A 15,330-nucleotide genomic window follows, 5' to 3' on the forward strand; every position below is an offset into this window, starting at 1 on the left:
AAGATATAGATTGTGTAAATGAATACCTAATTTGCATACATGTACTTAATAGCAAATTGTTATAATTTTATATATATGGTGGTAACTGACGGGAATTTCATACTTGCGGCATTTTGAAGTTATATTAAATGAAGGTGAACATCAATAAACATAATTCATTCAAATCATGGCCCTATTTTCATCATTTATGAGGGAATGCTAGAATTAAAGTCTTTTAAGGTCTCGGACCGGAATTTCTTTCTGTGTTCGGAGCATCTCTGTAATAAACGCCGCTAGGTCGGAATTTTTCACTCTTCCGGTTGAAATGGGTGCTTATATCAATACACTTTCTATTAATTTCTAATAACTTTCGATTAATATTTTCTGCGCCCAATTAATTTAGTGGTAAATAAGCCCTATCAATGTACATTGTTATGTAAGGGGTCCTTTTTTCGTCATTGTTTATTTGTTTATTTGTTTATTATTGTTTTTTATACATTGTTCTGCATGGAAAAAAACGAATTTTCACGGGGTAATGAAGCTTAAGCTCAGTACCTAATGTTTCCGATACTAGAATTCGATTAAAACTAGAATTCCGAGATCTCATACCTCCATGAAATATGATCTTGATAAATAAAGGTAAATTTCTTCTTTAATTGTGCAAATGACCTCTGCATTAACATGATATATGCATTGTGATGTATGTTAACTTTTGATTAACTTACAGATGTCCCAAGTATGACATTCTCATCATTCACCATTACGAAATCATAGAATTTTCGCATTGATTATGCAAATTAGGTCATCATTTGCATAATTAGTATCTGTTGAAGTTCCGCCTGCCATAGGTTACATACATTACATGTATGTAAGTAGTATTATGTAAAACACTGTAATTATAGAATTTCCTCATTAACTATGCAAATAAAGTCCTCATTTGCATAAGTTGCATTTAATTATGTACATCTCTCTCTCAGCTACCTACACACCAAAAATAATGAAAATATGTTGTTCCTGTCTGGACTTATTGGCTTTTAAACATTTCGCCAGAAAGTGCCCTGCAGTTCCAGAACAAGCCGCTAGGGGGCCCAAACTCATATTACTTCTTCCCAAGTACGAGAGCTACCTTCCATCAAAATTTCATGACCCTAGCATGTCCAGATCGCGAGATATCAAAACCCGAAGTTGCGCTGCAGTACCAAGGAAAGCCACTAGGGGGACCAAAATCTAATCATTTCTAGTTTTCGTCACACCCTACCAACACACCAAGTATGAAACCAATCCATCCAGGCGTTCTTGAGTTATCTTGTTGACCAACAGACAGACAGACGGACGGACAGACGGACAGATAAACGCAACTGAAAATATAACCTCCATGACACATTTCATGGAGGTAATAATCGATGCGATAAGTTTACCGCTATCTTCGATAGCCCAAACACACCCACAACGAATATATAGAACGCACCATCCCGGGGATCAGACGAAAAGGCTACATAACCATCCGCGCGGACTAATACCAGGAAGTCTTCGCTGGACCACATTACCCCACCTATAGAGGCTACAATTAATAGGCTTTTCAGAAAATTCAAAGATACGTATACAGCTAGTGCGATATCAGAGATATCGCGACCAATACATACGAAACAAAATCACGTTCCTGGCGATTTACTGCGCACTTACTTAGAGTCTGGTCAGAATTAAACTCCGACCCAGAACCTTAATATGACACCTTTTTCGTTAAGATAAGGCTGTCATTAGGTGGAAAATATGATCAACTTATATCCATGACAGAAATGAAATAAGGATCTTATTTTTATCATCGATGTATCATTTCGTCAGTCAGAACGGTTAACACCATTTGGCGAAGGTATGAGATCGTGGAACGTTACTCTTAAAAAAACTGCCTCCTACAATACCTAAAAGTAGGGCAGCCTTATTGATTGTCTGTGGAAAACATCCATTTGTATTTTTGGTCGGAACCAATCACTACGGTACGGTCTTTTGTTAGCATCTGGGTTAATTATTACCTCCATGAAAAATGAAGGTATTGTTTTTGGCGCGTCTGTCTGTGTGTGTGTGTGTGTGTCTGTCTGTCTGTTCGTGTGTTTGTGTTTCCGCACATTTATAGTCACCATAACTTCATAACGCCTTTATGGATTGTGATGATATTTGGTATGCTGCTAAGTCTTAGGAAGACAAAGGTCAAGGTCAAATATGGGCCTCCTGGTGGATGACCTTGGTACTGCAGCAGAACTTCCTTTTTTTGTATCTTTTGTCCTGAACATGCTATGGTCTTGACTTTTTAGTGACGGATAGTTTTTTCTGTCAGGAATAAGTGATGTGGGTTTGGTCCCCTTAGCAGCTTGTTCTGGAACTGCAGGAGACTTTCTGGCGAAATCTTTAAAAGCTAATAAGTCCAGATAGGAACAACGTATTTTCATCATATTTGGTGTGTAGGTAGTTGAGAGAGAGTTGTACATATTAAAATGCAAATTATGCAAATGAGGACTTAATTTGCATAATTAAGGAGGAAATTCTATAGTTACAGTGTTTTATATAATACTTCATTTATACATGTAATCTATTTAATCTGTGGCAGGAGGAACATCAACAGATACCAATTATGCTAATGATGACCTAATTTGCATAATCAATGCGAAAATTCTGTGACTCCTTATTGGTGAATGATGGGAATTTTATACCTCGACATGTGTAAGTTACGTAAAGGTTAACACCACTATACATATATTATGTTAACGTAGATATCATTTGGATAATTAATGAGGACATGTTGAAAGGAAGTATGACAAAGCAAGCCCATATTTCATGGAGGTATGAGATCTCGGAACTCTTGTTCGTATTGTAATTCTGGCGCACGCGCAACCAAACGTACAGCAATCATAACAACATACTACAGACAATTAAATATAAAATGTATTCAATGTTGAAAAATGTTGTGAGGGTAAAATTTTCTGCAGAATTTATGCATTATTAGGACGCAAACAGTCGACTATTCATCCTACCATTAGCAATTTTTTTCAGTCGACATTGTTTTATCATATATCTATATTTGATGGTGTTTTCGTTTTTGAGTCTTTTTTTACAGAACCGTTAGCTTTCGAATTTCCAAGGACGTTCTAATAATGTCGATGTCCTACTTTTTTTATAAGAAAATTAAATCAATTTATATAACAGGCACCTTATAATTTATTTAACAGGTACGTCCGGCACAACCCTTACTTATTAAACATTGGTCTGGGTTAAAAATAATATCAGGTTAGTTTAAAACTGTGCATGTCACGTCGGCAACACCCAGATGTTCGTTCGGAAGCCGTGTGCACGAGGCATTCTTTTTTTTTTTAATTTTTCTGCATCGATCTCAAGAAACAGCCACCATCGGACAACAATTCGCAACACACGGTGACATTTTTTGTGTGCATCTGCTGTGGGCTTGGGCTGGCATCGGTCTTGGATCGATCGGTCTTTGTTTGTGGCCTTTCGTCATTGAATTGACACAGCGACCAAGCTAAAGATCTGCTACATTCAACGGTCAACTATCAATTCTGAAACATCAAGCACCTCCACGCCAGGTAAACAGACTTTTCTGGTTGTCGACGTTTTATCTCATATAGACGGACAGTTAGTTTTTTTTTCCGAGGAGAGGTGCGCAAGGTATGATAGTACATGTATATCTGCACCTATTCTAAAAAAAAGGACCCATAAAGACCTAGCCTCCACCAGGCCGTTCTACGGATCGTAGAATTTGGCAAAAAAAGAGAGTAAAATTGGCCAAGGGAGTCCAACCGCGGGGAGGTAGTTTCTTTCCCTCCGAAGGTCTGTGGAAATTCTGCGCGGTCTGTCAAACCTACAAGGCGGCCAAACTCCCCTGGCAATCGATATCATTCTCCTACATATAGCCAGCGTAGTTAGTCTGGTAGAGACTAGCAAAGACCGACGATTTTTACGAAGCAAAACAAACAAACAAACAACCAAAGCAACAACAAAAAGGTGGACACAGGCGGCTGCAACTGTATTTTTTTTTTACATTTAAGCAAAATTTAATTTCAAAATGAAGGCAAGTATTCGACACATGATTGTCGTTCTGGTCGCAATGGTAAAGACAATTAGCCTCTATGCAGATCAAACCTGTTTTGCTACATGTGAAAGGAAAATTTCAACTCGTTGCCAACCGATGGTCACACTTCTTGACTACTATAGATATGCCAGGACTTTTTCTGCAAGTAGTACTAAATGCATTTTCGAAGGTTGCAATCATCATTCTAAAGTTGCAAATATGTCATTAGATTCATGTTTTCCTGGAATGAAATGGATCATTATAAGAGGTTTCCAATACGGAAGATTATCGTCCGAAAAACTAGCTGCAGTCGACGCCATGTCACTCACAAGTCTCTTTCTAATCGACACTGGGATAACTGATATTGACGACTTCGCGTTTAAGGAGTTTCACAAGTTGCGAAATTTGCACTTAGACCATAACATGTTAACGCACCTTTCTGCAGACTGGCACAGCGATTCAAGTTCTCCAACTAAAACCTACAGTCTCGACAAGCTTTCTATTTCTCACAATAACATCTCAAGCATAGACCCTGAGTGTTTTAAGAATATCAGATCTCTTAGCCAGTTGGATTTAAGAAGTAATGTGTTGAGAGATGTTCGTCAAGAGTGGTTCGTCGAACTAACAGGGTTAAGAACACTCCTTCTTGCCGGAAACAGAATCAAGACAATTCCGCCAAATGCCTTTGTATCCATGAGTGGACTGCAGTTTCTGGATTTGAGTCAGAACGACTTAGTGTGCCTGAACAGTGAAGGGTTCTTGACTCTTCAAAACTTAATCAGAGTCGAGCTAGGTGGGGGCAGACTTGTCTATTCCAGAGTAGGCAGCTTGCATGAGATACCCTGGAACATTGTGGTTGAGAACTGTGGCTTGAAACACCCAAAGCAGTGGATACGGTTCAAAGGCATGAGCATAGTATTACATATAAACTACGATGTTAATGATAAAAGCTTCACTATTGATTGGTTTAGCACTTTAGGGATAAACTAAAACGTCCCTATCTATCTAGACTCGTGTAACCGACTGTCTAAAGAGCTTCGGTTGGGCCATATAGCGTCTTATGCACCTTTTGTCATTGTAGTAATGAATAAGAAAGAAGATAAACAGATCTTATCAAAGCAATGTTTGGATTCTTGGGAAGGCTCCGGAGGGATAAGTTTGGCGTTGAAAGGTCCATCAAGCTTACAATTTTCACGCATAGAAACAAGTGACACACCAGGCGGCAACTCATTTCTGATGGGCTTTAGCACCCGAGGAGCAACTACCATGAAGGAACCAACATTTGGCTCTCGGGGGACACACGGCAGGGAATCTTCCACGTTAAGTGTCGCCTGCTTTGCCATTTTTCATGGCGAGAAATATGATTCATTCTTTATCAACGTGTCCACAATAAAGAAAACAGGCAACGACACCATTATTTCAAGCGCAGGTCTTACCAGCGATATTCCAGCGTTCGTAAATGTATCTGACAGCGTATACAAAATGGTGGTAACAAAAACCCCGTACAGTACTCCCGAGTCAACATACAGTATACCTCTAGTATCTCAAAGACAACCACCTAGTGCCACTATAGATCTACGGATTCCCCTGATAGTAAGTTTTCTTGTTGTAACAGTTATTGTTTTATGCATTAGTGCATTGTGTTATTATCAAAAGAGAATTAAGGAAAGTAGTAATCGTCAAAATCAGGACGGCAATAGGTCCAATGACACAAACCTGCGGCCATATGCGACAACTTGTCTCTCAGACATTAACGTGGTTTGCCGGAATAGCCATGAAGACAACACGCGAAACACTTTTTCTTCTAGGGATGATATGTTCAGTGTCTTACAAAGAAATCCAATGCATTTCATCGGTACTCTAGAAACAAGCCAGAACATGCAACTTGAAGGCACATGTCGAAGAGACGGCAGCAATGTTCACCAAACTAACGAGGGTGAAGTGTACGTTCCAGAGGGTCACGACTACTGTGACATCTCAGACGATGATGCTAGCCAAGAAAACGACGAGGTTTTTGACCAGTGGTTTAATAACCACCCTGGCGAAAATGGACGCGATGAAATAACAGAGGGAGATATCCACAACTGTGCCTCACTAAACGCAAACACCGATTCCAACAACGATTCTTTTAATTTCTATGCTGCAACTGGTTCTACTCACTTATCGTATAACAGAGCCTCCAGGGCCAAAGCTGCGAACTGCCAGATATACAATTATCAAGGACCTTATATGGAAGCTTGCAATTATCAATCAGCTGAAGAAGTTGAAACAGTTTACGATGTGACTACTGACCGTAGATACATGTCAAATCGGACGGACAGTTCTGTGATTGGAACACATGATGAAAGTATAATGTGTGGAGGAAACGAAGAATATCTAGTAGGTTGTAATGGTACCGGCGAACTTTATAGCACAGGCACAACGGCCGAAGCGTCAACCTGCAGAACGGATGACCCATGTGTTACATGACAACCTGACATGTAAATATAGTACACAATGTAATTATAGTAAAAGCATGACGACTAGGCTAGATCTCATAGCTTGTTAACATTAGACCGGAACATAATAGTATGTTTATCTGAAGTGTAACCGACACTGTTAACTGTTACCTGTTCCGAATTGTTTATGTTCTTGTTGTGAGGGCTAGCCCGTTATAATAGCCCCCGGCTAGTTGGGCAGTCCTGGCTGTATACATATGTTTTATACAGCCTAATAAATCAAATCAAATCAAATTAAACCCCAATGGAACAAGTAGATCAGGTAGAGAGAGTATAGATGTCGGGCAAAGGTCGGCATTACGAGCTGGCCCAGAAGGCCCATTTTGAGTAACCATTGGTGAGAGCATCAAAACCAACTGTAAACAACCTTTTTCTTGGTATATCTTGCTAATTGTTGGCATTTTGCTGGAAGGGTTTCTTTTTTGTTTTTTGTTTCCTTGAAAAAAAGAAGTTTTTTGGGGCTTGTTTTTGATGCTGGGTAGATCTCTAGAAACGATGCTATGTTGTTGCGTTTGGTGATGTGTACAGGGGGTCAGAGGCCATTGCGGCCATCTTACGATGAGTTTGTGCCGATCCAAAAATTAGAATTTTGGGCTAAATGGACCATTTGCAGGCCAAGCTACAGTGTCAATGTGAGTTTTCAATAGTTGGACACTTAAGTAGGCGATTTGTGACAGCTCAGTCTAAGATTTTTGCCATATATTTCAATTGGAGCTCGAAATGGTGGACTGTGCCCTTAATAGACTACAGTACAGATGTACAAAATGTATTAGTAATTATTACTAGCAGATTGAAGCACCATGGCCTTGGTTTGCGTGGTCCTAGCTATAGCGACTAAAACAGATTTTCTGGCTGCATGGTTAATCGTAACTTATAATTTGTATCTTCTGTTGTTTGGCATTCTACTGAATCAATCAAATTTGTCAAATGCGTTGGAACATTGTAGAAGGTAGAGTGAGGAAGAAATAGGCACTCGGATATTTTATCAGTACGGCCTTTAAGGCTTTCAGGAAATATAGAAAATGGGCAGCTCTATCACGATATGTGAAGGTTACACGAGGAACATAATGCTTTACAGCTACCAAATGTTTATATTTTAACTAGTAACTAAGGGAATGTTACTTTTTTGGATGTAAACTATATTTTACTTTGAATTGTAGTGTGAACTCCTCAATTACCGATATAAAATTATACCGTAGAATTATATACAATAAAAGGTGACCTGTTTACGGGATAACATATTATCAGGTGTGTGTACCATGGCATCTACCTTCCAGCATGGCAACAGACAAATTTGCCCATTTTCGGCATATGGACCACTGTCAGAAGGCAACAATTTTTTTTTCAAAATCAGGCGAAAATTAATGCGCGCGCTGATGTCATCCATAAAAATTACTTGCTGTGGCCTAAAGATTATGTTTTCGAGTCTGTGTGTCTGTCCTGTCTGTCTGTCTGTGCGTGTGTTAGAAAATAGCAAAACTTGACAATCTGTGGGTAGCTGATGATATTTCATGAGGATAGGTGTTGGTAAAATAATAATAATAATTTAAAAAAAATAGAATTTTGACCACCTAGTGGTATTCTATGGTACTGCATTGTAATTAAATCATGAACAAAAGACAATGATAGTGACGCCAACCGCAAGTTTATTCAAACTGCAAGAAAGACATCAATAGCCGCTGATTGCACTAAGGTTTAACGACCTAATGAACTTCTTAACTTTATATCTACTACAAAGCTTCAACATAAGATGTTAAATTATTATCATTTTCTGACCGATAGAAGTGTTGACTGCCGAAGATTATGACTTAACATGATTGTAATTAGAATTAGCATTTATCCTTAGAGAAATGATTCAAGTTTCATGTCCCAGTTGTTATAGTTGTACCACACACAATTTTGAACATTAAACTTGCATCAGCTTCATAAGAATAATTTCTGCAATTATTTATGTTATATTAATTAGCACATCTTGAATATAATATAATCCTTCTCAGGTGTCGACTGCCAGCGTCCTAATCATCATAGCAGTGAAATTTAAGCTTCCCTGTCTCGATTTGTAGTCAAATATGATGACCATTTCATGGTCATGATTGTGGCTGTTGATTTGCTATTATAATCATTATTAATTATTATATTGAATATTATTACCATTATATTACTTGCTAACGAAGGTAGAATGAATGTTGGAAAGACTTATATGACTAGATGTGACTTATATGACGATTAGAACGCAGGTAGGCCTGAGAACTACAAAAGGGCAACACAGTGACGTAGCGTCAGACTAATGTCGTCATAGAGTAACCATGTCGCCGACTAGCATTATTGAATATATGTTTTGAATTATTGATATTATTTTATATACTACTTAAATGATATCTTGACACATGAATCATTAAACACTTAACCTTCCTTCTGTAAGTTGCAAGATAACACTGACAAATGGAATTAATACAATGTAGGGTCTTATTGAATCAAGTTTTTGATTTGTTTGTAAACAATTCATGGTTTTTGTTTCCTTAATGTTGTTTGCCAAAAGTTTTCAAATCACTTACCAGGAATTGAATTAATTTACCAGCATTCCATCGCAGTTACCGTTGGCCCCCCGGGTTGAAAACATCTAATGGATCATATTTCTTTTTAATGTTTTGTCTCTGTATTTTAGTCATCTTGCCCTTTTGTTATACAGTACTGGTTTGTGGTCATTTTTAAGTCGCAAATTTTATGACAAATCACTTTCATTTCGAAACGCCATAATAAAATCATGCATATTCTGTTATATATCGATGTTAGTGTCTTTAGAGCAGGAGACAATTTTTGAAGGAAATATCAACCACTTGTTTGCACGCACCCCCTCAATTGTAAAATGTGGAATGTTCACATAAACAAATTCATATCATGTTGTGTCAGACAATTGCATTCGCAATATTATGTTTTATTCTTTCTTTAACCCCCCCTACGATAATATTTAAACCAGCCTCAATGTGTGAGTTATATTAACACTCCTTGTTCAAATAAACAAATTCATATCATGTTGTATCATATCATATTCGTAATATCATGTTTATTCTTTCTTATACCCTACGCTGATATCTAAACCAGCTTCAATGTTATATTAGCACTACTACTTATTCTGGCAATCATTCTAAGCGGGAGATGAATAGGATCGATAAATGAGAAGTCGTTCGATGTTTCCAGTCCGTTCGTAGTCCAGTTTACAGTGCAAGGGGAGCCGCCAGCTTCTTAGCCTGCAGTAACAGTTTAGAGAGAAGTAAAAATGCTGCAGTGCAGTACGGCCGTAATATACTTTAGAACTGTGTCAGTCTTACTTGACTTAAGACTTAAGTCGGGTGCCAGTCCTCCTCTGCCACCCGAACCACCATGGTGACAGTCAAGGATACCTTTTTATCTGACATGTACAATTTACATACTTGTGGTCTACAGAATTGCACCGGTGCAAACGTTTGCTCGCGGAAAAGCAAACGCAACAGTAGGACATCTGATAATACCGTTTGGCGGAACATGACATAGCGAGCCTAATATAAGCAACAAATTTGGGTCGATTAGGCAGCCTTGGTTCTCCTACCATTAAAATTAAAATTCATCTATTCTCAGTTTAATTTGCCCTTCGAATACATTTCGTCTATAACTTGTTATCCAAAAGTGAGATTTTCAAAAGATTTTCAAAAGAGCTTTCTATGTTGATTCTCCTTCCATCACCTCTGAAGTAGTGAGTTTGGTTCGTAAAAAATAAACTTCTGTGTCATGTGCAGAGTGCGTATTGCTTCGACGGGGTTTTACGCTGGCGGTATAGATGTGGATCGCTGTTCATCTTTACTAAATCTTATACTGCTGCCTTGGAGCTGAACCCTGGGAAAGAAATCCTTAATTGGCAGTGCCTAGCTCTAGTGATACTTCAACTTACGATTGCAGACAACGCCGGCATCTTCATAATGGCTACAATCATGTTGACCCCATGCATTTCTGGGACAGTCCGCCAGACGAGCCTCAGTTCCACTGCAGTTCGCTTCGTCTACCCAGATCTGTCCGGTACCCTGCCCGAAGGCTGCAAAAGAACGTGCCTCGGCAGCGCCGCTGAACCCTAGCTGGCGGCACACCACAGTTGCGTCGTTAATATCCCAGGCATCGTCACAGACCGTTCCCCACGCTCCATTGTGGTGGATTTCGACCCTTCCTTCGTGGTTGCCAGATCCACCAACCAGCTGAACGGTAGCGGATCCTGATGCGGATGCTAAATGGATATTCGGTTATGATCATAATGATCAACACAACAACTTCTAGTACAATAACCCATTAAATATGTTACAAATGATGTACAGTAAATTAAGGGGGAGTAAGAGCACTGTACCTGCAACAGTAGCAGCACCAATCATGTAGACGTCGTTTGCATGAGGTCCACCTTCACCATGCCCGTAGCAAAGGTTTGAGGACCCGTACATATTGTACCTGTTCGGCGCGTCGGTCGACCCTGCACACCACCCGCTGTTTTGCACAGCGAACATCGTGAAGCCACGAGACTTTGCGACCTGGTAACATTTTTCAAGGGCATTAACGCGAGAGAGGTAATGATTATCGAGGCGTGCATCTGTGCCCTCCAGAGTTGAAATGGCTCGGACATCCTGGTCCGTAAAGCATCCCAAATGTGTGTACCGAGCTAGAGAAGAACAAAAATATATATTTACTGTCGGTCTATATCTTCCCACACATTGATGCATTTTCCGGAAGTGTTCAGAAAGTGTTCCGGAAGTGTGGGGAATTTATCTACGACATACAAACATGAAAATAACAACAATACACTACATTACTACCCTCTCTGTGCATGTTCGGAAGTACCTGTTTTAGAAAAAAAAGGTACAGTTTCAAGTTTTAACTGTTACTCGCCCCCAAACGTAAATGGAAGATAACAAGAAATTAAAAAAAAATGTTACGAAAGTTCGTTAACATGGGTGCACCACCACTGTGTCTTTATTGTCTTTTCATTTGAATAAAAAAATAACCACAGCCTGGCTTTACCAACAACATTACGTTCAATCCTCAGCTTCATCCCTCTGGATCTCATATTGATCTAGTATTCGTCTCCGCAAAGCTGAGGCAGTGCAAAACACTGAGAAAGTTTGAAACTAACCTTGGACTCCGGGAGGAACGCAGAGGTGACCGATCTCCAGGTACTTTCCGACTCCAGAACATGGGTCACCGAAAACACTATTGCTTACAGAAATAGAGCAGGTCGCCTGGCCGTTACATCTGTCCCTGACTATTCCGAAAGCCGAGGACGACACACATCCGGCTGTGGAGTTAATCTACAGGTCATTATGTGTTCTTTAACATTGATGATCAGCGTATGTATATAACATATATCACATTTAAAGATCCAGGGTCATGCTAGACAGTTCACAAGAACATGACGTACGATTAATATTAGTGACAACAAATCATAACAAAAGCTGAAAACATTAGTCGTTGTGTGTGCATTAATTTAAATTTTTTTGGTCACCCAGACAGCCCGGTCGGGCCTAGGTTAGGCAATGTGACCTTAATATATATATAGGCAATTAAGTTACATCGATGAAGGTTAGACATTCGATGCACGTCAACAAAAAAATTACTCAAGCAACTGGATTTGATTTTGGAAGTTATTCTTACTTCTTCCGCCGGAGCCACATGCGTCAAGGTTGCTCCCGTACAAAGCTGTCAGGACCCGGATAACCTTCCCATGGCCACAGGCAAAGACAGCTGTCTGGCCTTCACAGTAGCGAGCTGGGTGATACTCTGAACATGGAAGACATAAACATTTACATTTCGTCCCTGAATCAGGGGCTGTTTTCCTAATGAAGTAACGAAGATTATGATGCCAAATAAAATGACAGGACAAAGATTACAATGACATGGGTAAATTGATCAACATGGCATTAACCACTGCCCGTTGACTATTTGGTATGTAAGAAATGCACAAAAGGAAATCTATGGTACCAACATTATTCTTGTAAAGCAACCGAGAGGAAATTAATTTTCCCTGCGTTAGGTATACATTTTCTCGGGGATCAGATAGTTGACAATTACAAGTTACTAAAATCATGGAAGCCAGGGAAGATCTCCATATAGTAAAAACTTCTCTGTGAAAACTTTTTCCTAGCATTTACAAACCAACAAGAGAAAGCCATTCACAAAATTATCACCTATCTTGTCGTAGAACACGGCATTCGCGTTGGCAGTAGTTGGAGAACTGCAAGTCTCGGACTTTAAGTAGCAATGATTGACGTTAGACGCAAACAAGAAGGCCCTGCAGGTCGAATATCTATTGCACTCATTCGCATAGCCTTCCAGACTTGCCGACCCAGACCAGACGTCATTCCCAGGACAGTCTCCAAGGCGCAGGACGTATCCGTCGACATCTTGTAACAGATCTTAGGAAAAATTAAGCAACGATGTCAAATAAGTTAGTTTTACACCTATGATTAGTGATATGATATGAATTTTTATTGTAGATTCCTGTCTAGATGGACTAAATGCACGTGACCATATATGTAGTCTAGAACATGGAAGACATGAATACAGAACAGTTCGACACTAAAAATACTATATTCTAACGCTAGATATTAAAATCTATTCAAATACCACTGTGTAATATTGTTTATCTACTAATTATCACTGTTTCTTCTCTCTACTTGAAACACGCAGTAACATACCTACATACTTTATCTACCATATGTTCGTTCTTGCATGGCATTAGCTATGTGAGTATTAGTAAGTATTAGTACAGAGGGCTCGATGATAGTACTAGTAATGTTTGGCTCTACACAAATCCAACAGCTGTTAGTACAGTGGTTTAAAAATGCGCCTTAATTTCAATACGATATCCACTTAAATTGACTACGACAAACTTTTTGACTACTGCGAAGTTTCTTCTGTGTACCAAAGGTAGAAGGTATACATAATCAAATTTATGTTAGTGAAAATTAAATACTTTCCAAAATTGATAAGACTTTTAAGACCAAATCCTACAGTCTTTATCAGCTATCTAAAGTCTAATCTTGATATAAGGGTCCAATCATTATGACAGAGTCTTAATCTCCGAGTTTTCACATATAACATGGACCCCAGTTGCTTTGGCATTTTACAAGTAAGTACTAAACAAATCCGAATGTGTATTTGACCCCTGCAACATTCCTCAACTAAGGACCTAGCACATAGAGAATTCTTTGCACTTGAAATCTTGAATCTTTACCTACTCTTCTAGTTTTTACGTCTACGAACATGTACAATCCATCATTATAGGCTAATCTGTAACCGTCTGCTCTAAAATGTAATGTTTAAACCTACAGTTTAAGACTTTAAACTTTAAGTTGTAAAGTTGAAGGTTGAATGTGTACCTACTTGTCTGACAGTTCGTTCCCACAAACCCGGCCGGGCAATTGCAATCGTAGCGGTTACTCCCATCCACACACTGTCCTCCATTCTGGCAGGGGTTGGACTGGCATTCGTTGTTGGCTAGATGTAAATAAGTGTAATTAATGTATGGTCAACCTGTCCGTATTTCTAGATCTATGCAAATGATAAACAAACTCGAGAAGTAACATTTGCAAAGCAAATGCATAATGTTTACCTTCGGACATGGTCTGCCCTGTTAATCTTTACTCAAACACATTCACATACTACTAGTATATGGTGACCAGGAGTAGAGCAGACCATGCAATTGCAACATTATGTAACCCAACACCAGTCACCATGGTGGCAGACGTCAACAAATCGGCCAGGTCAGACAGAGGTTAGTGTTTGGAACAGAAGAGGAGGAGGAGGAAACTGAGTTAAAACAATATGTTTTCCTTCGATAAACATAATTAGGCGATTTTGTCTATGTTGAAGAATGAAGTGTGCTCTCACACGTGCAGCCCGTTGCACCCGCGACACTCGTGCTGCCAGCCGCACAGGTCTGACAGCTGATAGAACCAGTAGTTGCGCTGTACTGTCCGGCAGGGCAGAGTGGACAGCCTGTAGACCCAGGACTGGAGCTGTACCTTCCGGCGGCGCAGGCCTGGCAGCTAGCAGATCCCTCGCTGGAGCTGTATCGCCCGGCAGGGCAGACATAGCATGAGGATGACCCGGCGGTGGGGTTGTGCTGTCCAGCTGGGCAGCGCTGACAACCAGTCGCTCCGCTCGCGGTGCTGATTTGTCCGGCAGGGCAGCGCGTACAGCCGGTGGAGCCAGCGCTAGGGCTGTACGTGCCAGCCGCGCAAGGTTGCAGCCGGTGGAGCCAGGGCCGGGACTGAACCGCCCGGCTGGGCACAGTGGACAGCTGGTCGCTCCTCCCTGTGGGTTGTACCGACCTGCTGGGCACGACTGGCAGGTGGCACCTTCCAAACAAATAAAAAAGATCGTTGTTAGACATGTTGTAAGGAAATTAAACCATATGCTTTTCTGCATGGAAAATAAAAAAAGATGCGCTACTATATATTACGTGAAAAACTATTGTATTGGCAGACAAAGCGAAGGGGAAGGCAATATTGCTTCTAGTTTACGTTCACTATTTATATTACCCTGGAAACCAAACTCGTTTTCCGGGCCGCAAGAGCCCTTCGCCCGCTGGTGTAAATTACCGCTACGGGGGAGTCTAGCACGGAGTTTGGCTGGCCGGACAAACGAGTAAAGGGCCAGCCAAACTCCCCCGGGCTCAACTCCCCCGTAGCGGTAATTTAGGCAGGCGGGCGAAGGGCTCTCGGCTGACCGAAGGAAACGGCTAACGGCCCGATACTAGTT

General features: G+C 40.2%; 1 protein-coding gene across 1 annotated transcript in view; it reads right to left on the bottom strand.

Moving 5' to 3' along the window:
- Positions 1-8,334: 8,334 nt before the first annotated feature.
- LOC109467541 overlaps positions 8,335-15,330 on the bottom strand; it is a 31,566-nt gene continuing 24,570 nt past the window's right edge. Inside the window, exons 23-30 of the mRNA XM_019765562.1 lie at positions 14,458-14,927; positions 13,951-14,064; positions 12,753-12,980; positions 12,220-12,345; positions 11,702-11,863; positions 10,925-11,230; positions 10,481-10,807; positions 8,335-9,803 (exon numbers count right to left, since the gene is read on the bottom strand). Of these exons, the coding sequence (XP_019621121.1) occupies positions 9,799-9,803; positions 10,481-10,807; positions 10,925-11,230; positions 11,702-11,863; positions 12,220-12,345; positions 12,753-12,980; positions 13,951-14,064; positions 14,458-14,927 (1,738 nt within the window). The 3' untranslated portion in view covers positions 8,335-9,798. The remainder of the gene's footprint in view (positions 9,804-10,480; positions 10,808-10,924; positions 11,231-11,701; positions 11,864-12,219; positions 12,346-12,752; positions 12,981-13,950; positions 14,065-14,457; positions 14,928-15,330) is intronic.

Source organism: Branchiostoma belcheri, unplaced genomic scaffold (assembly GCF_001625305.1).
Source record: "Branchiostoma belcheri isolate BF01 breed outbred unplaced genomic scaffold, Haploidv18h27 scaffold181, whole genome shotgun sequence".
NCBI lineage: Eukaryota > Metazoa > Chordata > Leptocardii > Amphioxiformes > Branchiostomatidae > Branchiostoma > Branchiostoma belcheri.